General features: G+C 44.2%; 1 protein-coding gene across 2 annotated transcripts; it reads right to left on the reverse strand.

The window, feature by feature from the left end:
- Window positions 1-276: 276 nt before the first annotated feature.
- On the reverse strand, window positions 277-15,684 carry LOC125543824 (hyperosmolality-gated Ca2+ permeable channel 1.2). Of its 2 annotated transcripts, none has more exons than XM_087547013.1 (12): window positions 15,437-15,684; window positions 13,313-13,668; window positions 12,515-12,661; window positions 11,766-11,901; window positions 5,712-5,813; window positions 5,255-5,374; window positions 5,048-5,128; window positions 4,089-4,429; window positions 3,228-3,473; window positions 1,621-1,945; window positions 983-1,216; window positions 277-683 (listed from the first exon to the last, which is right to left on the reverse strand). In XM_087547013.1, exons 2-12 carry the CDS (start codon window positions 13,624-13,626, stop codon window positions 423-425), a joined length of 2,307 nt encoding a protein of 768 aa, XP_087403139.1. In that variant the 5' UTR covers window positions 13,627-13,668; window positions 15,437-15,684; the 3' UTR covers window positions 277-422. The 2 variants fall into 2 exon arrangements, with proteins under 2 accessions (XP_087403139.1, XP_087403138.1); XM_087547012.1 differs by having other exon boundaries at window positions 13,313-13,656; window positions 15,437-15,683.
- Between the last annotated feature and the right edge of the window lie 8,962 nt (window positions 15,685-24,646).

Genomic DNA, 24,646 nt, shown 5'->3' on the forward strand with positions numbered 1-24,646 from the left:
GGTCAGAAGCGGGCTTGGGAGCGGTCCAGACTCCCGCAAACCTTCCTTATTTTTGTCTCCAGTTTACCGGAGAAATCACATCCGGACTGCTCCGCGGACCGATACATGTCAGCATTGAATGACTTCCGCGATCCGGACCATTGCAAGAGGTTTATAGATCCACCTTGAAGGTGCCCTTGTAAGATTCTGAAATAGTCTTGTGATCAATAAACCCACAGCGATGAATAAACCCAGACGCGCATTCAAACATCCTTCAAGTGTAAACACAGGACCAAAGAACTTGAACTTTTTCCATGTACATAATATAATATCGGCCATTGCTCCTTATTGTGACAAAGCAATACCGGGAACTCAAAAAGAAAAAGCAATACCGAAACGAATTACAGTGTTTTTTTACTCAATGTACACTGCCAAACTCTCTATCATAGTCGCTGATCATTTACAATTTCAGGCAGAGAAGGTGCTTCTGAACCGTTGTGTCTGCTCGGGACAGGGGTGTTCCGTCTCGATTGCCGCTTCGTTGCCACAAGGACCTGGTCTGCCTCCGCTTCATCCATCATGGAGAATTTCTCATCGTCGTCGTCGCCTTTGAAAACCGGGTGGATGTACGCACTTGCCAGGTACGTTTTCAGGTCAAACCCTGGCTCTCGCGCACGTTCTAGTGTGTCTTTCCTCATTGCCTCCTGTAAAACAAAATTAACAACATGTTAGTAGTTTTCTCGGTTACAAAGCCAAGTCCATAGTATGGATTTGGTCGGTGCATAAAACTACTAGTATAAGACCTTACGATGGATAACCATATTTTCATTCAACTTATGTTACAAGTTTGTTATCGGTTAAGTTGGGTGTGGTGGAAACATCTTCCAGTACAAAACCCGAAATTTTACAAATATCGGTCAAGCTGGTATGACCTATTGTAAACATGTAGCCTGACCATATTCTGAGATGCACAGTGAACTATCATATTCAGAAATAGCAGTACCTGCAATGGATATTCCACAAAAGCAGGTTCATAGCGGTTCTTGCAGTATTTGTGGAAATAAAAGGTCACCACAGGAAGAACAAGGAGCACTGGTGTTGACTGGCCTGCGCCTTTTGTGCTTAATAATCCAAGGAAAAGTAGCTGCGATACGATCAATGCTGTGATTATACGCCCATGAACACTTGGCCAAAATGCAGCCGCACTCTCATATTCTTGATTGTACACATTTATTATCTGAAACAGTGTAAGCTCAAGTTAGGTCGTTTGGGGGGGGGGGGGGGGGGGGGGGGGGGGTACATGCTCTAAGGGTGCGTTTGGTTCAGGAAGAAGTGGAATGCTCCTGAAATTTGTAATGCCAGCAAAGTATCTCTCTATTGCCAGCATATCCATTCCATTAGTTCTATGGTCATATGGATTTTCCATAATAACTCTACCAAGTTGGGTCAGTAAATCCAAGATTGACTATTATTTGCACAAAACAAACATATGCCCAGGAGTGGCAAAGATTGAATAAGACTAATTTCTTCAAAAATAGTCTTAAACAGTTAGTTAGAATTATCAAAGTATTCTCTTATTGAACATCAAAATTATGTCAAGAATGCCAGACATCAAAAAATAATCGTTCCACTAAATCTTACCTGATGGCGGTAGACCACGTATGCGAGCACATAGAATACCAATATGAACGGAAGCAAAAACGGCGTGACCACGGCATAGACAAGACCAAGTAAGAAATACAGCTGTATTTGGGGTTCATTTGAATCAAAACCAATACTTCCAGGGTCCATCGCCTCGTCTCTGTCTTTCTCAGTCTTGACCAAGAAAAAGTTTTTCAAGTGGAAAATAACCAATGGCTTCAATCTCAATATTTCACCAGCTACCCCAGCCCATCCATCAACCATTACATACGTTATGAAAAAGGTTGCCTTCATTGGAATTGCTACACCGATTGTCCTTGGTATTCTGCAAAAGAAGCAAATATAAACTGTATCAAATGGAGAATAATAGGAGTTATTTGCATAAACTGTTGAATATGCCAGGTAAATAGAAAGGCCTTCAAATCTATCCTAGATGGTAAACAACTGCAAGTGACGAGGAAAACTAATAAACTTGAAGACTGTAATCATCCTAACGATTTGGACAATATAGCATGAACGAAATGGATGTCTTGTGGGGGGTACTCATGATCTTCAGACAGTGACTACCGGTATCAAAGGGAAGGCAGAAAGATGGCTTCAAGACTATCATCACTGGCTGAGACAATCTCCATGAGAGATTAGGCTTCTGTTCTGTTTCTTTTCTAGGCTTCTACAGCCAGTAAATAATGTGGCAAGGCTTGATTTGCCTGCATACCTTTGTACCAACCTTTTGTGTTTGTGTAATTTAACAAGAAAGTGCTAGCTTGTGAGTGTGCGGTAAAATATTCGATTACACCACTCTACTGTAATTAATAAGAACCCTGACTTAAAGTACAGACATGGTCCAGTGATCTCTTAGGCATCTAATAACTAGCCCTTGTAGTTTAAAATGCAAATTCACATGCTTAGCCATGCAATAAGATACAGGATTCTCAAATCCTGAATGTTAACAAATCCATGCCCTCCAGAAAACTATATTGCGGTCACTTGCCACATGTCAAAATTTCCAAATGACATCTAAAGAACAGGTAAACACATGAAGGAAACTGAAAAATAATATTTCCAATTGATCCACCATCTCACATTCTGCGCTGCTGTTAGGCTTGAAATGCAGCTTATTCTAACCAACCAATAGCATATACAAATATATCAATTTTATGGTACTACTTGTCATGACAGCCCAAAAAATTATTTTAAGCATCCAATAACCACTATGCACGATACAAAAGAAGCAAGTGCTAACATTCAACTGCATTTAATATCCATCTTTAGCTATGGTTGACCTTCATTTCACATGTTAAAAGTCCATGGTTAGTTAATTACTCCCTCCGTTCCTAAATATTTGTCTTTCTAGAGATTTCAACAAGTGACTACATACGGAGCAAAATGAGTGTATCTACACTCTAAAATATGTCTACATACATCCGTATGTTGTAGTCTATTTGAAATGTCTAGAAAGACAAATATTTAGGAACGGAGGGAGTACATCTGTTCTTGTTTGAGTGCAATAAGATGTTGGGTGATTGTCAGCTTCTAGTTATATATGGGATGCCAAACAGGACTAGGTGTATATGGGATGCCAACAGGAGTAGGTGTGTAGTACATACTGATTTGCTGACTGGTGAAGATAGGTTTGTAGCTGCTCCAAAGCAGATCCAGCAATGATGCTTGCCAGGAATACATTAAAGAATAAGAAGATATAGTACTTCGATGCAGATCTTCTTTCCAGTGAAGACACTGATGTCAATCCTTCAACCTTTGACATAAACATTAATATGCTTGGGAGTAGTATAAGGAAGATCTTCAGAGCAATTCCAGGAAGGAAACCTTGGATGAACGATTTGATAGTAGGCCTGAGAAACGGTTGAACAACAAACTTTCAAAGATAGTGAAATATGCCAACAAAGCAAATACAATTAAAGCATGAGTAAATTACATCAAAGGTCCTTAAACTTGTTTGCTGAATGTAAAGTTACCCACTTCCATAGAAAATGTAGTGAACCTCAATTTTTACTTCTGAGCAGCAAGATGTTTTTGTGAGGCCTGTCGCTCATTTTTACATCTGCAGTCCATATGTTTTTGGTGAAACCTAAGAAAAACAAATCTAGTTGCTACTTCAAATTTGAAGTTTTTTACTCCCAAGGACATTGGATCCCATCCAATCCTCAACGGAAATTTTCATCAAGAGTTAGTACTCCGGTTTATCATTTCCACAACAGATTATTATCATCAGACGCCAATGCATAATCATATTCTTTGTTATCCATATTAGAAATTATTAACTACTCCATAGTCCAAATTATCATTGCAGCAACTTGGCGTTTTTTCATAAAAAGAAAATAAAAATAGGCGGCATCAAAGAACATAAAGCAACTTGCCATTGAAGTCACACAAAAATCAATAGCATACTACTGTAGAACTGAAAAAAGACCTTTTAAATGAAGAATAGCATGTTAAAACACACTTACATTTCAATTATAGGCTTCAGAAATGGAACTGCCTTCTCAATCCCTTCAATATTTGCAAGGGACTGAACAAATGCGATTGGGATCACATAAAAGAAGTTCAGAAAGAAGAATGCTACCGCAATTATCAACCTTCTAACTGTAAGGTGAACAATTGGAATAGACAAATTATCCCAGTACACATCACGAGGTTCTGGAGCCCACTCAGTCAACCAAACCGTTGGATTACTGGTTTGTTGTGTCTGAGCGCATACTGCTGCACCCCACCGTGTTCTGAAGGAGACAAATGCCGCTGGAACAACTAACTTGGGATCCTTCACGATCTTTTCACGTTCTTCAGCTTCCTAAACGAATGTCATTTGTAAGTGGCAGTAAATCTAACGGTTTATGCTATTGCAGCTATTCTTCATTTCAAAAAGAAAAAAAACATTTAACAATATGAAAGACAATGCTTTACTTAAATGACTGAACCAAAAGTTAACTATTTAAGAGTACTATTAACTATTAAATACAAAAGCAAGAACAGGCATCTCATATCTTTAGACATCCACTTGGTTAGGTAAATTAACAGGGAACCATAGCTTCAACTGAAACAGCATACAAAAAGCCCTTGCTATAACCTCCGTGCTCTTTTAATGTTGTTTCAGTCATCGACAAATCATTAATACACAATATTGATAAAAACAGGGAAGCATTGCTTCAGTTGAAACAGTATATAAGGCCATTGCTATGAACTCCGTGCTCTTTTAAATGTTGTTTCAATCATAGTCTCGTGTCATTAATAAATACCATTGGTTATCGATTTTCTGAATTGTATGGTAGCTAAAGGTAGTGAAATATGATAATATAGAAGTACTTTCGATGATAGACGTTACCTACTTTTTAAGGCAGCATTTTTCATTAAATGAAGAAAGTGTACTATTTTCAGAATAACACTAGAATGAAGGTGAATAATGACTTACTTCCTTTTCTATCCTCTCAATTTCCGATGCGCAGTGTTCAACAGCATCCACTTTGGAACCAAAACATCCAAGAAAACCAGTCTGGAACAAAGTTACAAATTATAAAAGAACAGAAAAGAGCTAGAATGAGATTTATAATACTTTTCCCCATTTTGATCAAAAGCAAGAACATTGATGGCTAAACATGATCCAGTTTTGTGGGACAACCTTAACAGTAGGCCTTTTACTTGTATTTCTTTCATACTTCAGCTGATAGTAGTCGAGCCAATTCTGCATCTTCTTCTTCTCTTTGACCAGTTTGGCGAGCTTATTTGCATTATAAACAACCTTGAAAGAGAAGGTGCATATCATAAATAAATTAGAACATGACTGGTAATGCCTTCTAGCGTATAGCCAAATCCAAAGTACACAATCATGATTTGTACATTTATATGGAGCAATTAACTATACTTTATATGGAATTAAATCAAAAACCATGGAAATTTGAGAACAGTAAAATGTACATACACCAACCAAAATCTGAATGGCATGATAGAAGGTTTGAATTTCTACCAATGCATCCAATCAAGCAGAAGGTTGAGAACAATTTAGTTTGGCATACACACAATTTCTAATGCAATGTAAAGATCAGAATATGGCTGGTCCTGAAAAATGTAAATATTACCTGATGTGTGAGATAGTGGTCAGGATGATTCACAAGGAAGAAATGCTCTGCAAGCTCACCAATTGATTCATCTGGATCAGGTGGTATATTCCGCACCAGGACCTAAAAATCACCATGCTTCAATTGTATGTCACAAGTCATAAGTCATAACTACAATGACAAAATCCTATAGAACAACAATATTAAAAAATTTAAGAGCAGTGTGCGGAGGATCAGGCGCCTATGGCTTTTGGGTGCAGCCGTTGGGAGACAGAAGCACAGGATAAATTCGACCGATTTGGCTGGCATAACACTAAGGAGGTGTTTGGTTACTGAGATTGTAACGTAATCTGATTACAGCGGGATCAGTTACGGCCAAATCGTGTTTGTTTCGCCGCGGCTGTAATCAGATACAGTGTAATCAGGTCCCATCGCTATACAAAACTGATTACGCCCCAAATCGGCTGTATCGGGACCCCGTCTTCTGTTCCCGCAGCCGCACAAGCCGCTCAAAGGGTGCGAGAGAAAAAGAGCAGCGGCAACCACAGCTCGCCAGCCGTCGGCATGCTTCGCTGGCGTCCGTCACAGCGCAAGATCCAACAGCTAGCGGCACGCATGCTTTGGGTCAGACGGCGGTCGGCGGCGCGCGAGATCCAGCGGCCGGCGGCGCGCTAGATTAACTGAGTAGGCGGCGAGGTCGCAGCAGCTGGCGGCACGGGAGGAGCAAGCGGCTGAAAGGGAGGAGCATAGCTCGCGAGCGACGGCGACAGTCTTGAGCGGGGAGACAGACGCGCTGGGGAAGAAGAGGAGGAGTGACGTTATCCAATTACGTTACCTAGGCCAACCAAACAAATTGAGAAATAACTCGTTACACCTCCTAAAACGCTGCGATCTGATTACATTACCATTTTTGTTGCCAAACACCTCCTAATAGATTATGTGTACTGTTAAACTAGGTCTAGCGTGTCACGTACACGTACCTTGTACGTATGTAATTGTATGCTGATTGTTCTATATATAGAAAGACGTGGAGAGGCTTTGCCTCTGGTCGCAACAACACCAACGGCGGCAATGGCCGCAATGGAGGAGGAAACGGAGGTGGCAACGGGGGTGGTCGCAACCGCCGCTGGCGTCCCCGGTGTCAGCTATGCAAGAATTGGGGTCATGAGGCCCCCGACTGTCGCAGCCGCTATGATCAAGACCACCGCGCCGCCAACTCCGCGTCCACCTCCTCCTCCCATGAGCCGCCGCACTGGATTCTGGACACCGGTGCGACGGACCACCTGACGAATGATCTTGATCGTCTGCACTTCCACGAGCGCTACGGCGGGAAGGATCAAGTGCAAGTGGCAAATGGTGCAGGTTTGTCTATTTCGCATATTGGTCATTCCACTATACCCGGTTCCTCTCTTCGTTTACGCAATATTCTTCGTCTACCACACATTCATCAAAATCTTCTCTCCGTTTATCGTCTCGTCCTTGATAATGATGTTTTTGTGGAATTTCACCGTTTCTTTTTCCTTGTCAAGGACACGGTCACGAAGAAAATTCTTCTTCACGGTAGATGTCATGGTGGACTCTACCCCATCCCGTTTAGTCGCGCGTCGTCATCCTCCACCCATCCCAGTGGCACCAGCGTCTCGGTCATCCCTCGAATAATATTGTTCAAAACATTGTTAGGAATAATGATTTAGTGTGTTCTTCTGAACGTCAGCCTTCTGTGTGTGATGCTTGTCAGCGTGCTAAAAGTCGACAATTGCCTTATCATTTATCACATCATGTTTCCACTATGCGTCTTGAGTTAATTCACTCTGATGTTTGGGGGCCAGCCATTGCTTCTTCCGGAGGTTATAAATATTATGTGAGCTTTGTTGACGATTACTCTCGCTTCTCTTGGATTTATCTCCTTAAGCATAAGTCTGACGTTGAGCAAGTATTTTATGCCTTTCAGGCTCATGTTGAGCGTCTTCTTCACACTAAAATCATAGCTGTGCAGTCCGACTGGGGTGGTGAGTATCACCGGTTGCATCGTTATTTCCAGCGCACTGGCATCTCTCATCGTGTGTCTTGCCCGCACACGTCTCAGCAGAACGGCATTGCTGAACGCAAACACCGTCATCTTGTTGAAACAGGCCTTGCTTTGTTGGCTCATTCTTCTCTCCCATTGCGTTTTTGGGATGAGACTTTTCTTACGGCTTGCTATCTCATTAATCGCATGCCTACACCTGTTCTTCAACAAGATACACCCATCTATCGACTACTTAAGGTGCACCCTGATTATCAGTTCCTTCGCACTTTTGGGTGCGCCTGCTGGCCCAGTTTGCGTAAATATAATGCACACAAACTTGCTTTCCGATCCACCATGTGTGTCTTCTTGGGCTATAGCCCGATGCATAAGGGATACAAGTGTCTTGATCGTTCCACGGGACGTATCTACATCTCCCGTGATGTTGTTTTCGACGAGTCTGTTTTTCCCTATGCCACTCCCGGGGTCACTGTTGATGTCTCATCTTTGGCTGATATTCTCTCTTTTCCTCCCACTGAACCGGCCACGGGTGACCATATGCGCAAATACGACTTGTCCTATTTGTCTACTGACCAGCCTGTTCCAGGCCCTGTTGCTCCTGTGCAGGATTCTTCGGCTCCGCCCTCTCCGGCGCTCCACGTGCATGGCGCATGCACGCCCTCTGCCCGCCGCCCTCACGTGGCCGTCGCGCAGCCCTCCCTGGCGATCGACGTGCATGGGACATGCACGTCTCCCCGATCGGCTCCCGCGTCGCCCGGCTCGGGTCCCGCGTCGCCCGGCTTGGTCGTCGCCTCGCCCGGCCTGGCCGGCCCATCGGTTACCGCCTCGCCCGGCCCGACCAGCCCGTCCACGAACACAGCCGCTTCGCCCGGCTCCCCCGCCCCGGTTCTCGCGGATGATGCTCCGCCATCGCCACCGGAGCTCGCGTTGCCCTCTGTCGAGGGGAGTCCCTCTCCCTCGACCGCGACGCCCCCAGCTGCTCCTGCACACACCATGGTTACCCGCACTCGCGATCATACTCGCCGTGCTCTTGTTCCTACTGATGGGACAATCCGCTATGATCCCCGTCGCCGTGCGTTTCTTGCGGTGCCTGTCTCTCATCGTGATGCTCTCCGTGAGACTGCCTGGCGTGCCGCGATGGTTGATGAGCTCACTGCTCTGCATCACAACAAGACTTGGGTTCTTGTGCCTCGGCCGCGCGGTGTCAATGTTGTTGGAAGCAAATGGATCTTCAAGACCAAGCACCGTCCGGATGGCTCTGTTGATAAGTACAAAGCTCGTCTGGTCGCCCGTGGTTTCACACAGCAGCTTGGCATTGACTATGGTGATACCTTCAGTCCGGTTGTCAAGCCGGCTACCGTTCGTTTGGTTCTTGCCTTGGCTGTTTCTCGTGGTTGGAGTCTTCGGCAGATTGATGTCAGCAATGCTTTCCTTCATGGGTATCTCTCTGAGGACGTCTATATGCAGCAGCCACCTGGTTTCAAGGATGCCCGTTTTCCCTCGCATGTGTGCAAGCTTCAGCGAGCGCTCTATGGGCTCAAGCAGTCCCCTCGTGCATGGTACGCTCGGCTCAGTGCTCGTCTTCTCGCTTTGGGATTTTCCGCCTCCAAAGCAGATACATCTCTGTTTTTCTTCCGCTATCGTGATGTTCAGATCTATATGCTTGTCTATGTGGATGACATTGTCATTGCCGGATCTTCTCCCCGTGCGGTTGATGGTCTTGTTCATGCCCTCGCTGCCAGTTTTCCTATTAAGGACCTTGGGCCGTTGGAGTATTTTCTTGGTCTGGAAGCGTCGTACAATTCAGGGGGGATGACATTGACTCAACGGAAGTATGCCTTGGATCTCTTACACCGTGTGAGCATGGAGAATTGTAAGCCTACTTCCACACCGTTGTCTACTTCCGAGCAGCTCGCACGAGTGTCTGGACGGCTGCTTAGTGCCAATGATTCTTTCCGGTATCGCAGTGTTGTTGGTGGACTGCAGTATTTAACACTCACCCGTCCGGATATTTCATTTGCAGTGAACAAGGTGTGTCAGTTTCTCTCACAGCCCACTGATGCTCACTGGGAAGCTGTTAAGCGGATTTTACGCTATGTGAAAGGAACGTTGCACACAGGGCTGAAATTTCGCAAGGCTGTCTCTACTAGCATTAGTATCTTCACTGATGCGGATTGGGCAGGTTGTCCGGATGATCGTCGTTCAACTGGAGGTTTTGCCATATTCGTTGGTCCGAATCTCATTTCCTGGAGTTCGAAGAAACAACCAACAGTGTCGAGATCGAGCACAGAGGCCGAGTACAAAGCCTTGGCGAATGGAGCTGCTGAAGCCATCTGGGTAGAGTCACTACTCAAAGAGCTTGGAGTGTCTCAGCAGCGTGTTCCGGTTCTCTGGTGTGATAACTTAGGGGCCACATATCTGACTGCCAACCCAGTTTTCCATGCACGTACCAAGCACATCGAGATTGATTTTCACTTTGTGCGTGAGCGTGTTGCTTCTGGAGCTCTTGAGGTCAGATTCATTTCTTCTAACAATCAGCTGGCTGATGTGTTTACTAAACCAGCCACCAGACAGATGCTAGACCGATTTAGTACCAATCTAAACCTTGTACAGAGTAGAAGTTCAGATTGAGGGGGAGTGTTAAAATAGGTCTAGCGTGTCACGTACACGTACCTTGTACGTATGTAATTGTATGCTGATTGTTCTATATATAGAAAGACGTGGAGAGGCTTTGCCCCACGGAAAACCCTAAACCCTATTCTCAAACTTGTACGAGTGATGTAATCCTGTTAGCGACCGGTTGTGGCTGAGCCTTTTATTTCTGTTTTTATGCTGGATGTTTATACATTTCGTTTAATAAAGACGGTTGTGTGCATCATATGATGCAGAGGCCAGGGGTCAACCTCCGTTCCATACAAAAATTATTGTATCTTGATTTCTTTATCAAAATTAAAAGCATAAATAACAAAAAAAAGATGATTTCGCACACTACAGTTATGTGTCTGGATACAACCATTCTCAAGAGCTATGCTGTCTCCCGTTTTCCATATATAATTGAAGATTAGCTAAGTCATATGTTGGATAAATATTGCACTTTATTTTCCTTCTTTGGAAGCCTAATAGCATAATCTGCAGATGATTCTTTACAGAATGAGCAGTATACAAAAAATTATGCTCGGTAATGTATTTGGTGGTTGTAATGCTGACTTGTAAAACCTTTCAATCACACTGAGTTATCTCAGATTTGTTTTTAACTAGAAGAATGTCATGTATTAAAGTTCACACTGACCAGTAAAAAGGGAATCCACCTGTTCCCTCAAATTATGCTTGGTAGTGTCTTTAGTGGTTGTAATGCTGACGTGTAAAACCTTTCAATCACACTGAATTATCTCAGATTTGTTTTTAACTAGAGGAATGTCATGTACTCCCTCCATTCCCTTATACAAGGCCACAAACTCAAATTGCAGGTACCTAGGTAAAATTTAATGACAACTTTGCAAGCCAACTTTTCTTCTTGTTAACTGGGATCATTAATACTCCCGCATGCATGCAAGGAAGGATTGGGAAGGAAGTAGCACAGTGTCGTTATGGCTCGTACATGCAAGTATTAAACAAGTTGCTAGTACGAGAAAACATCATTAAATTTTGCCTCGGTTACTGTTAGTGGCCTTGTATAGATGCAAAATGTATTTTTCATAGTGGCCTTGTATAAGGGAATGGAGGGAGTATTAAAGTTCACACTGACCAGTAAAAAGGGATTCCACCTGCTCCCTCAAATACGAATAAGTTGCCTTGCTATCCAAGACATCAAATATTTGAAAGAGAATCAAGATTGGCCACATTAGATTGATGTCACTAGATTCATTGTGAAATGAAGTTCCATAATATGTAAATTCTGTCGTTTGTGATTTACTACTGAAGGGGCGGCCTAGAGACCGTATCAATGCCCAAAACGATATGTATAAGTGGAAGAAGTATTAGAAAAAAAATCTAGATCCTGACCTACTAATTAGACACAGAAATATAAAAATAGAGTACTAAGATCATACTGTGAACTGGTCTGGGCGGCGTTTCTCTGATGCAAGAAAACGCAATCTCATTGTTGCGACTATTTCATACTCCCGCAACAGAACATAGCATGTCCAAAATGTGAAAACATAAGCCATAGTCAAGTGAGCTATGAACCTGCGTTCAAAGGGTTACTTATTAGCATGAGTCTTGGAGATACTTATTACTTAATAAACAATTCTAGAGTTGATGATCAAGCTCTACGTGGTCCTATGCTGTCATGCCAATCTGCTGCCACATGGTATGCTGGCATTGCAACTCAATTAATATATGCCAATCTTTGGGTTCTACAATTCCAACACATGCAATTTACCACATTATTCTCTCCCAGTTCAGTTACACATAGGATGGAAAGTTGGTCATATTCTAAACCCTCTCTTCTCTCTCTATCCTTATGTCTATTCTTTTTAGATAATGATCTCTATCTGAACTATCTCCCTCTCTATCTCTGCCACCTATATCTCCCTTTACCTCTACCGAATCTACTGGGGAAGAACTGAGATAGGCTATCACTCCCCTGAATGATCATGTATACTTGAGGTAATCTGAACCTACCCCATATTTATTATCTTGAATATTCGTGGTAATGTGGAGTGCATGATCAAACAGATTGGCTTTTGGTAATCAATTCTTCCCAGAGAACTGGTGGTGTCACCACATAAGCAATATTAGAGAACTACTTACTATATGCAAATATATTTAAGAGAAAATAAACTCATCTAGTGCTAACCTCTTCGACCCAAAAGGTATGTTGGATATCGAAAGTTTGTCGATATCACTGTGCTCTACCTTCAAGCCCTCAAGGGTATCATTTGTCCAATTAACAGGAACAAGAACAAGAAATGCTAGAATTGTGATTGGAACAAATATTTTAAGCCTGCAAAGGTTTAAATGTTTTCAGTATAAGTAGCAATTCAAGCAAAAAAAAACATGGAGTTGGACACCAATCAGTGGATAAAACAGAACCATTCATTGGTTCAACATTGTTAATACTTATGCTGCACTCTGTATATAGAGAACAAGACAAAATAGAGAAGGTTTAGAATCAATACAACGAAATAAACATTCTCAACAAAACTGGAACCAATAATAAGTAGGTAAAAACAAAAATGAATAGTTGAACACAAAGATTAACTCACTGAAGCAAGTGGATGTTTTCAACACTGGAAGCTAGATGTGTTATAGATAAATACTACAGCAAATGCAAACCTAAAGGACAACCAGAAGAAACGAAATCAAACATATAAAAAACTCTAATACTGAACTGATCTCTATAGCTATCAGCAACATTCGCAGCTCCAGTTCATTTCCCTTGCATTTTATGTAGAGTGTGTTGAACGCTTGACTTGCGCTATGCAATCCATCAAGCATCCGAACAAAACACTGTCCATGTACAAATATAACCAGCTATAGGCATGCTAAAAAATGGCACGCAGTCAAGCTTATCTGATGTACAAGTGGGCAGATGAAAAATGATATGGCAACATTAAAAAATGTCCATGATAAAAATGAAATGCAAGTTACATACCCTGTCAAGTAGATCCGCAGATAGACAGCTGAATCAAGCCCTGCATGGCTAATCAACTCATCCTCTGGCATTTGGAGAGCAGCAGGCATCCAACTTAAGAACTTCAAGTATGATCGCATGTCCAAATTTACAAACTTCCGTACAAATGCACCCCCATGGCTTGGGCTTTGTCTTGAACCTTTCAGATACCACTTCGGGAAGTAAACCCTGTCATTGATGGGCTGTAGCCGTAGGAAAGCAAATGCTAGCAGGAATATGACGGCACTCAGTATGTTGATAGCTGCAGAAACACCTATATCTTCAATCGTAGCCATAGTTGTTGTTCATATAACTTCTGGGAATTCCTACAGATGTTACTGTAAGATGTAAGGAAGAAAGCAAGCACATAATGTTGAGACAGTTTGATGTCATGAGAACAAACTTGTAAACTAAACCAAATATAAGAACCAGTGAAGTGAACGAATGGCAATAAAAACGAAAGTTTATGATATAGAAGCACTTAATAAAAGAGGTTACTCAATATCATCACAAAATAATACTACAAGTTTCACATGGTTCAGTTTGGTTCTGAAACTCGATTCATATGAAACAGCAAGTTACGTGAAGGCTTGTTTGTTACAACATTCATATAGCACCAAAACTAATGTCCTACTTGAATCCAACATCGCTAATGTCTGGTCCAATATTGACCTTTTTAACACAAAGAAGTGAAAGTGATTACTCGATGTAAACATGTAAACACCACGAAATAATATTACAAGTTTCACATGCTAGACTAAGTTGAGTTCGGTAAGCTCGATTCACATATGAAACAACGAGAAGAAGAATGCTTTGTTCGCAACAATACTCTACTATTTTGTAGCACCAAATAATGCTGTCTTAACACACGGAAAGTATATATGTGATTCCCAGATAAATGTTTTGCTTGAATCCAATATCACTAATGTCTGGTTTAAAATGGGCCTTCAGCCCAAATATGTGAAAGGAAAAACGGTGATCAGAAGTAACAGGATCGGTTAATATTTATTGTGAAGATGGCCTAAGAAAGAAAGTTGGCATGAGAGAAACCATGGGATATGGAGACCACCCATATCTGACAGCTACAGAAATGAAGCTGAAATCATATAATTCCAATTGGACAGCTACAGGAACCAAAGCTCCCTGAGATTTTGATTCCAGTGCAGGCAAACCAAACATCTATTCCCATCAACTCTCAATCAGCTATGAGATGCTTCACGACACAAAATACTAGTAGTCCCTCCTTTCCGGTTTATAGGTCCTGCCTGAGCGTATCACTAGGTCGTCATTTTACTAATGTAATAATACTATAAATTATAGTATATCAGAAAAGTTATACCATCAGAAAATAGAACCTTTGGAATTTGGAACGGTATAAATTTTGTAATATATATTCCGTATTATATTGAAATCAAAGTCTACCAAGAGAGGCTTGGATTGCAGTCGTATTTGGATGATTGGCCCATGCGCTAGTACCGAAAAAAAAAAACCTCTGCGGAAAATAAGGCGTTAAAAGTGAGAAGGTGATAAGTTTGCATGAATTCATTCTATGGGCACTCGAGAGACAAACCTCGCATCAAGTTTAATAATTCAATTCGTCAGTTGGGTTAGGTTTAACACAATTTAATTTGTCAGTTGAAAAAAACGTAGGTTAGGTTTCATACTAATTTGAATTGTCACTTAGAAAAAAGGTACAATTATAATAGTAATTTAATTTGTGGCTTGAGAGAAAAGGCGTACCCCCGCAAAAAAAAGAAGAGAAAAGGCGTATTATTAATAAGAAAAAGAAAATCCTTTCTTCCCTCTGTCCCGCAATTGAGTAGCCTGATACCAGTCAAATAGTGCTAGATTTGAGAGAAACAAATGGATTTATTTATATTTATATTGTTGGTCCTCCATAAGAAACGGAAGAGAAATGACGCAGCAATCTGGTCGGTGATACATATACACGTCTCCCCGGGAGTGACGAAGGAGGGAAGGAAGAGAAAGAAAGAAAAATTGAAGCCTGGAGAGGCAGATCTGAGCACCGGAAGCAGCAAACTGGGCGAAAGAAGCTAACCTAGGAGCAAATTCATCCACAGAAGGCAAGAGGAAGCAAGGACATACCTCGTCTCTCCACCAACACCGGTACCGGGAGCGGGAGCAAGCTGGCCGTCGTCCGGTATAGCTATCTATGGCGTCGCGGAGTGGAGTGGATAGCACCGACGCTTCCTGAAGTGCTCCCTGTACAGTACAGCGACGCCCTGGGGATGGGGTTGGGATTTTATCCCCCTCCGTCGCTGTCGTCGTGGCTGGAAAGGAAACGGCGAGGGAGGGAGACGTTACTAGTTGCCGCTCTGTGCTGGCCGCGGGGTGTGGGTCGAGTTATTAGCATCACTTTTCTCCCACGCTCCACCTGTAGACGTGGACGCGGACGCCCCTCTTTGCTCTGGCCTGGGTAACGGACAGTTTTGCTGCGCTCTGCTACGAGAGAGAAAGGAGGGGTTCTGATGGTGGTGTGGGCTGTAGACTCGAGAAGATGGGGACGTAGGCAGGGCCGGTCCTGGGATTTTAGGCGCCTCGGGCAAAATTAGAGCTCGGGGCCCTTTAAAGCGTTGTTTTCGGGACCGATTACGTAAGTCTTTCCCGCTTCCCGTTAATTTCAATATTCAATCTTGCCTTCAACAGCCAATGAAATTATTTTACTCACTAGGATGCGGAATTGGGAGTGCTATCAAATCCATTGTATTTAGAGAACAATTGATTAACTATAATCATGGGCTAGTGCTTGCATCTCAGTGTTCCATAGGAAATTGCAAAGAACAGCCATGATCCAATCAATTATCTTGACAAAATTCTTATTAGTTATCACAATGATTTCAATGACAAAGTCTCTAAAATCTTCGGTAACCATGTCCAATCTATCAATTATTAATGCCCTATGAAATAATGAAGAGGGAGTATTGATTATAGGTGTTGATTATAATTTATAATCTGTACTAATTATCATAGGAAAAGCAAAATCGCTAGGGCACAGTACCTTTTCTAGAATCAACTTGTTGAATCGATGATGGGGCGTCTCCGGCTAAAATTGTAGTGCAGGGCTCATGTTCGCTGGCCATCCCTTTTTCGCCGTAGTTCAACTGGTTCTGGCGATCGCGAGGCGAAGAGGCGAAATCCATCCGGGCGTCGGGCGGCGGCGGCAGAGACCGTGCCTCACGTGCGTGCGTAACTGACGCGCCTTTCCATGAAGACTGATTCGATCCATGATCGACGGCATGCGTAACTGTTACTCCATATAGACGCACGACGTAGCTAGCCTCACGACGTAATACTACCAAATTTGGGCCAGCAAGGCAGTGCTTTTTTTTCAGTCCATATAGACACACGTAATAGCAGGCCTATAACACGTACGTCCCTGGTGGGGGCCCCTCCGTTTCGGGGGCCCGGGGCGGCCGACCCCCTGCCCCCCCATCAGGACCGGGCCTGGACGTAGGTTGTTTAGGGCATTTCCAGCCGTTCGGCCCCCATGGTGTCTAAATAGGGCGGCATGGGGGCGTGCCAGCGCTAGTTCGGTCCCTGGGGACGACCTAGCTCCCAGTTATACCCCCAAGCGCCGGCTCAGGATGTGGAAAATTTGAACCTACTTACTCCTTCCTTCCCGCATGTTGGGGGCAGGCTTTTTTGGGATTGTATATGGGCCAAGGCTTTTTTGGATTGTACATGAGCCAATGGCGAGGGGATATCACGTGTGTAGGTCAGAAGATATTACTGTCCCTTCAACCATCCAACCACAGGTTGTGTTCCACGCCAAGTTTTGAGCATGTTTGTCATCTCTATCTCCATCTCGTGCAATTTCTCGGACTACAACTATACGTATCTTATACTAGTATTTCCATTCCTTTATACGAAGCGGAGGGCACACGAGATACGTAACTAGCAAAAAAATGAAAGGAAGAAATAGACGTGTTTGCTCGGATCTCGAATCCATTCTATTAGAAAATAAGACCAACCCAAAAGCTAACCCTCGTTAGCATTTTTTATAAAAAAAAAAACTCCGCGAGCATCGTGCGCCTGAGCTGGGACTCGAATTCGAGTGAGCTGGCAACAACCCTAGCTGCCCAGCCAACGGGTCGACGCTCTGTCCTTAATCCATCCCATTAAGGGTCCGGTCATTTTGCCATTAAACAATTATTTAATTACTAATGGGTAAGGCTTGGCAGCTAAGCGATTTATGATTTACCATACATATACTCCCACTAGTTAAAAGTAGTACAACTTGATTGCGATTTCAGCGGATGTGCCAACCAGTCTTTCACTAATAATAAAGCAAGCATTTCTTCTGCCCACTCATCATTGCGGCAGTTTTGCAAACAAGCCTCTGTGTTTTATGGTATTCAACCCGCGGTACTATTTTAAGTGGCTATTTGAGAAAATGTATCGCTTTTGCAAAAATGACCTTGTACTTTGGTTTATTCAACTCGCGGTCCTTTTTACACTGGTTAATTAGGTAAGCTACTAGTAGAATGCACGTGCGTTGCCATGGGCTCTTCAAAATTTATAATCAGTATGTTTCATTTATCATCCCCTCATCCTAGGGTGCTCTAATTAGAAACACAACAATCAAGTATTAGGAAATTTTACCGAACGAACAATAATGAAGAATATGATATCTATCCTACTAATAAAGGGAGGTCATATTTTTGGTCCATCATGAACTTCTACAGAAAAGCCACTATTCCTTTTAGTTACCCACTGTTCGCTCACACGCGAAAAAATACATCTCTAAAGTGGGGAACCAGCCAAGGCCAACAAGAACTCAAACTCCTATCCAATCTCGACTTCGTTCTCTTCCACCTCCATTGATAAAGATGGGTCGTCAAGGCTTTCCTCACGACGACCTCAAGCAGCCGCTGACATCCCTCCCCGCATCTACCCCTACCCCCTGTTGCCGCATGCACTGTCCTTGCTCCTCAGGGGAGGGCCACAATGTCCTCTACAATGGCTACGACCAATCCACGAGGAGGCCACATTCTTCCATGGGAACCCAACCAAGCACACCACCCTCCACGACCATCCAATCCCAGCCCTAACAACGTCAAGATTCGTCATCGATCCATGAGTCAGCCTCGCCGCATCCAGGTTCACTGTGAGCCTGCGACGTGTCTGTAGTCGATGTATTGACTTTGGCTATCCCCACGGCACACCATCGGATCCTGCTTGCTTTTACCATCACTTTGTCTCTCCCCAAGGCAGCGACACCACCTAGCCAATGACCACCACCGCTTGTAGATTGCCTACATAAAATCACAAGAAATCCCATGGCGGTGCTATAAGACCACCATGGCGACCGACTAGTCTAAGATCTAAGCTAGCTGCTCTTTGTAGAGACCAGTAGAAGTAGGGATGTGGCTCAGATTTGTTCTTCGGTGCTCGTGCGTGCCCTGCTGCCCACTAGCTCTTGGTCTGCAACTCACCTATCTCCATGCTCGAGACGACCAAGCTCGATGCGCAGGACGCATACGTCCGCTAGAGCTATATCCAGGCCCTATGATTTTTGGATCACCGGCTCAATGGGTGCCAGGACCGGAGTAGCCTTGATCCACTAGGTGGATCAAGGAGGCCAGCCACCTAGGCTCTACATCACAACATTGTGGACCAAGGAGGCCCGCCGCCGGCTCTACCTCACAACATTGCCTTTACTCCGCATGTGGTCTGCATAGGCGCTAGCCGACCCGTTCTTGATCTGGTACTGTTGTAGGCTAAGCTAAAATCTTAATTATTGGAATGATGGGAGATGGATATGTCATCTGTTAGTTGTAACGATTATCTTTTCTCATGCGTCCCAACACTGAAGTCTGATGGGTTATGTAACACCCCGGATATGACTTTCCCAATATGTATTCCAACTCTTGTCGTTTCCGGCATTAAGTTATTTTATTTTCTCGGGTTCGGGTCTTTGTCTCCGTGTGTTGTTATCGTTGTCATGCATCTCATATCATGTCATCATGTGCATTGCATTTGCATACGTGTTCATCTCATGCATTCGAGCTTTTTCCCCGTTGTCCGTTTTGCATTCCGGCGCTTCGTTCTCCTCCGGTGGTCATTTCTAGCTTTCTTTCGTGTGTGGGGATTAAACATTTTCGGATTGGACCGAGACTTGACAAGCGGCCTTATTTTACTACCGGTAGACCGCCTGTCAAGTTTCGTGCCATTTGGACTTCGTTTGATACTCCAACGGTTAACCGAGGGACCGAAAAGGCCTTGTGTGTGTGTTGCAGCCCAACACCCTTCCAAATTGGCCCAAAACCCACCTAAACCTGCTCCATCATCTAGAGCGTTCGATCACGATCGCGTGGCCGAAAACCGCACCTCATTTGGACTCTCCTAGCTCCCTCTATGCCTATAAATACATCCCCCTCCGAAATTCCCGTTTCCTCTTCCCCGAAACCCTACTTCTCTCCTCGCGCGCCGCTGGACGTGTCCGGATCCGCGCCGGACAAAATCCCCGCCGCCAATCGCCGCCTGACACCTGTCCGCCCCGCTCCCCACTTCGCCGCGCCGCCCGCCGGCCCAGATCCGGCCCGCGCGGGGCCGATCCGGGCCAGATCCCGCGCCCGCGCCCGGCTCCTTCTTCCCCGAGCGCCGCCCGCACCCGGAGCAGCGCCGCCGCGCGCCATCGCCGGTTTCTCGCCGCCCCGCCGCCGTGGTCGCCGTCGCCGACCTCCGCCGCTCCGCCCGCTCCGCCTCGCCGCCCCGAGCTCGCCGGCCGGTCGCCGCGCCACCCGGCGCCGGCCTCCTCCTCCCTCCTCGGAGCTCCGCGCCGCCCCGGCAAGTCCGGCGACGTCCCGCTCCGGTGAACAGTGCCCCGGCGACGAACCTCGGTTCCCGTGCAGATCTTAGATCCTGAGTGATTTGGGTTGACTTTCTCCCGAAACCCTAATCCATGTGCCCATCTTCTTCATGCTATATCTCCGCATCCGTAGCTCCGTTTTTGGCATATAGCATATCAAATTGTTCGTCTCGGAGAGTATATCATTTCATTCCATTGCATCATTTTCATTTGAGTTCATCTTGATGCCCGAAATGTTGTTAGAAGAGGGCTATTTGAGATAATTGTCAGATCTGCTACTCCATTTAGACATTTGTCATTTTTGCCATGATTATTGTGTGCATGATATGCCCTGATGCTCTACATATGTTTTGTTAAGGATTTTGTCATCTTTCCAGAGGTGCAACCCATGTATTTTTGTGATGTGTGTGGTGACTAGCACAAGCTTGCAAAGTGAGGCACTTGGTCATTCTGATTTCAGGGACTTAGCATTTCCACTAAGTCCTTGAGCTGTTTATCTCATGTTGTCATATGTTCATGTTGTTTCCGAGTGATCCATGCCTCTTTTGAGGATGATTAGTAAGGATGTTTTATTAATCTTGTAGTGCTCTACCCTTCCTTGTCTTTGTTTGCAATTATGGAGCACCCTAGCTTGAGTCAATCGAGCTCTACTTTTGCTACTTTGTGAATCTGGGCAGATTGTCAACTTGTTTGCAATTTTGCCGATGATGTTGTAGTTACTCCGTGCATGCTATGCTATTGTTATTGCCATGTCTAGCTTGCATTTTGTGTGTTCTTGATAGATGTATGCTTAGCCTTTCATGACTTGCACTGTAGTGAGTGCATCGAGCTCGTAAACATGCCTACTTGAGATATGTTTCAGCATGTGCCAGTTTTCACTAAGTCTGAAAACTGATTATGCTTTTGCTATGTTCACATGCTTGCAAATGTGATTTCTGATCCCTTTTGGCTCAAGGTCACTAAGGGACTTTTGTTAAGCTTTTTGAGTAGCTCCATGCCATGTTTTACTTTGCCATGTTCAGGTCCTGTAGCATGTAGTTTCATTGCTCCGAAGAGTGCTACCTGATCTGAAATTCCAGACAAGTGTTAATTTCACTAAGTCTGAGATCTGTTTTCCATATGCATTTTTGCCATGCTTGTTTGAACCTGATAATGGATGATTTGGCCGTAGCTCAGTGCTAGAATTTTGTTAAGAATCTTGTATGCATCCCTGCCATGTATTTTGTTGCCATGTTTGGGTGCTGTAGTATGTTCATCTCATTGCATTTAGATGGCTACTTGCTGTAAATGGCAGACCGTTGTCATATTTGAATCGCTTGCCATTTCCAAACCGTAACTCCGATTCCGGCGTTCTTTATATCGTTTTCAAGCGATTTCATCTCATATTTCCAGTGGCACACTTGGATTCCCAAGTTGAGGCCAGATTCATGCTTTCCTTGTCAAATCTTGCATATGCATCACGCGTCGCATCCCGCATAGCATATCATCATTGCATCATATTGTTTGATCCTTGCACGTGGTTGATTGTGTCCTTGTTACTTGTTTGTCTTGTTTGGGTAGTGCCGGGAGACGAGTTCGCTAACGAGGAGCCCGTTGAGTTTGCTTTCGAGGATCCAGTCAACTCTGACAGCTTTGCAGGCAAGATGATCATACCCTCGAAATCACTACTATCTTTGCTATGCTAGTTTGCTCGCTCTTTTGCCATGCCAATGCTACGATGCCTACCATTTGCTTTCAAGCCTCCCAAATTGCCATGTCAAACCTCTAACCCACCATGTCCTAGCAAACCGTTGTTTGGCTATGTTACCGCTTTGCTCAGCCCCTCTTATAGCGTTACTAGTTGCAGGTGAAGATTGGAGGCCGTTCTTTGTTGGAACATTTATTTACTTGTTGGGATATCATTATATTGCCATGTTATCTTTATGCATCTATATACTTGGTAAAGGGTGGAAGGCTCGGCCTCTCGCCTAGTGTTTTGTTCCACTCTTGCCGCCCTAGTTTCCGTCATATCGGTGTTATGTTCCCGGATTTTGCGTTCCTTACGCGGTTGGGTTATCTTTTATTTTGGCGCCGTAGTCGGGCCATGAGTGTTTGGATGATGTAATGTTATTTATGTACCTTGATTGACGTGGCGAGTGTAAGCCAACTATGTTATCCCTTTTTATTATCTATATTACATGGGATGTTTGTGATGATTGCCTGACTTGCGACATATGCCTTCAATGCGATTATGCCTCTAAGTCGTGTCTCGACACGTGGGAGTTATAGTCGCATCGAGGGTGTGACAAGTTGGTAATCAGAGCCTTCCCCGACCTTAGGAGCCCCATTGCTTGATCGTTTTTAGCAGCCGAGTTGTGTCTAGAAAAATGTTTTGAGTCATTTAGGAATTATATATCGGAGAGTTTAGGAATTCTTTTTACTTCCCAGTATCCTCATCGCTCTGGTAAGGCATCCTGACGTAGAGTTTTGACTCTTCTCTTCTCAAATTTCACAAAAAAAATTTAGGATCACGCGGGTATCTTGGAATCGTTCCGATGGTTTTATGATGAGAACATTGTCTTGGTGCCTCCTGTCAGGGGTTTTGTGGAAGTGTCCCGGGGAGTTGAGCTCCGAGGTGTTGTCGTCATAATTTTATCGTTGCAATTCTGGAATACCTGAGTTTAGTACGCCGACATCGAAAATCTCTTTTATGCAGTTCGTTGGCGAGATAACCTCGACGCCACCCAGTACTGGGGCGGGAGTTCGGGAGTATCACCATAACTTGTATAACGGATGCTTTTCGAAGGTTGAGGTAGATGGTTTCTGAAGTTTTTCTCGGTTATGTGTTGAAGGATGGATACAGCTGGATGTAGGATTTGCTAGTTTGGGTGAGATATTATGCTTCCCCTGTATCCCCAACACCTGATTGCATAATCGGAAAGGTTCGGGAGTTTCATAGGTGGGAATTCTTGTAGCTCTAGCTTCTTCTTCCACGGATATTGGTTTGAGATTGAGGTTTCTTACCGATTATTCGTTCTTGATCCATACCTTGTTGATTTATTTCTCTACTTTAATTCTACGTGGCTTCTCAATTTATGGATATGTGACCATTTCAAGAGGAATGCATTCTTTCATTTTGTTCGGATGTGAAGACTATATGTTGCAATTTTCATTCCGTTGGATTCAGCTTCAATATTTGTCTATCAATGTGCTAATGGATGGCAACCTCTTCAGGATGGCTCCTCCAACGCGCATGACTCCGAATCCTGATCCGCCACCACGTCAACCTCCTCCGGAGGCATGGCAAGCTGTGATGGCCGCAACCAATGCAAACACACAGTTGATCATGCAAATTCTCCAAGAGCGCAATCAAGGCAACCAAGGGAATCAAGGCAACAATCAGAGTCACTTTGCTACACTCAAACAGTTCCTTGCTAATAGGCCAAAGACTTTCAGCAATTGTGTTGAGGCAACCGATGTTGACGATTGGCTTGTGGATCTGTGCAAGCATTTCGAGTGCAGTAATGTCAGGCCTGAAGATTTCGTCAAGTTCGCTTCCTTCCAACTCAAAGATCAAGTTGCAGAATAGTTCCAGCAGTACAAGGATTCCAGAGGTGGACGTGTTATCACTTGGGATGAATTCCGTCAAGATTTCTGAGCTCATCACATCTCTCAGAGCATGGTTGAAAGTAAGCGTGAGGAATTCCGCAACCTGAAGCAAGGCTCTTTGTCTGTCTATGACTACAACAAGTTGTTTCAGAAGCTCACCCGCTTTGCCAAGCAGGATGTCCCTGATGAGAAGAGCATGATATACCAGTTCAGGGGTGGTCTCAAAGAAGAAATTCAGCTAGCTCTTGTTCTCTTTGAGCCCTTGAGGTACGATGAGTTCTACAACATGGCACTGAAGCAAGAGGCCGCTCAGTTGAGGTGTGATGCTTCCAAGAAGCGAGTCAGAGATGTTACTCCCTCTTCCTCTACTCAAGTGGCCAAGAAGCAGAAGTATTGGCTTCCTCCTCCTCCGTTTCGTCAGCCGTATCAGCAGAAAAGCAAAGGTGGCAGTGGTTCTTCCCACCCACCCAACCCTGGCTTTCAGAACAAGACTTCGTCTCAAGCTCCAAGATCGAGTGCTCCGTACCATCGTCCGCTTTCAGAGGTCACGTGCAACAAGTGCCAACAGAAGGGTCACTATGCCAACAAGTGTCTCAACCAGAGGCGTCTTCCTCCTCCTCCTCCTGTGAGATCGGCAAGTACAGCTGTGGTCAAGCATAACCCCAAGTATGCCAAGGTCAATATGGTGAATGCAGCTCAGGCAGAGGATTCATCAGATGTCATCATGGGTAACCTTTCTGTTAACGATGTTCCCGCAAAAGTTCTTTTTGACACTGGTGCATCACATTGTTTCATATCGAGACCTTTTGCATCGAAGCATGGTTGGTTTTCTCAAGTCATGCATAAACCGTTAGCAGTTGTCTCTCCGAGTAGATGTTTGCTCGCTAACTACGAGG

This window comes from Triticum urartu, chromosome 3A, assembly GCF_056163025.1.
Source record: "Triticum urartu cultivar PI428250 chromosome 3A, HENAU_Tu73, whole genome shotgun sequence".
Lineage (NCBI taxonomy): Eukaryota > Viridiplantae > Streptophyta > Magnoliopsida > Poales > Poaceae > Triticum > Triticum urartu.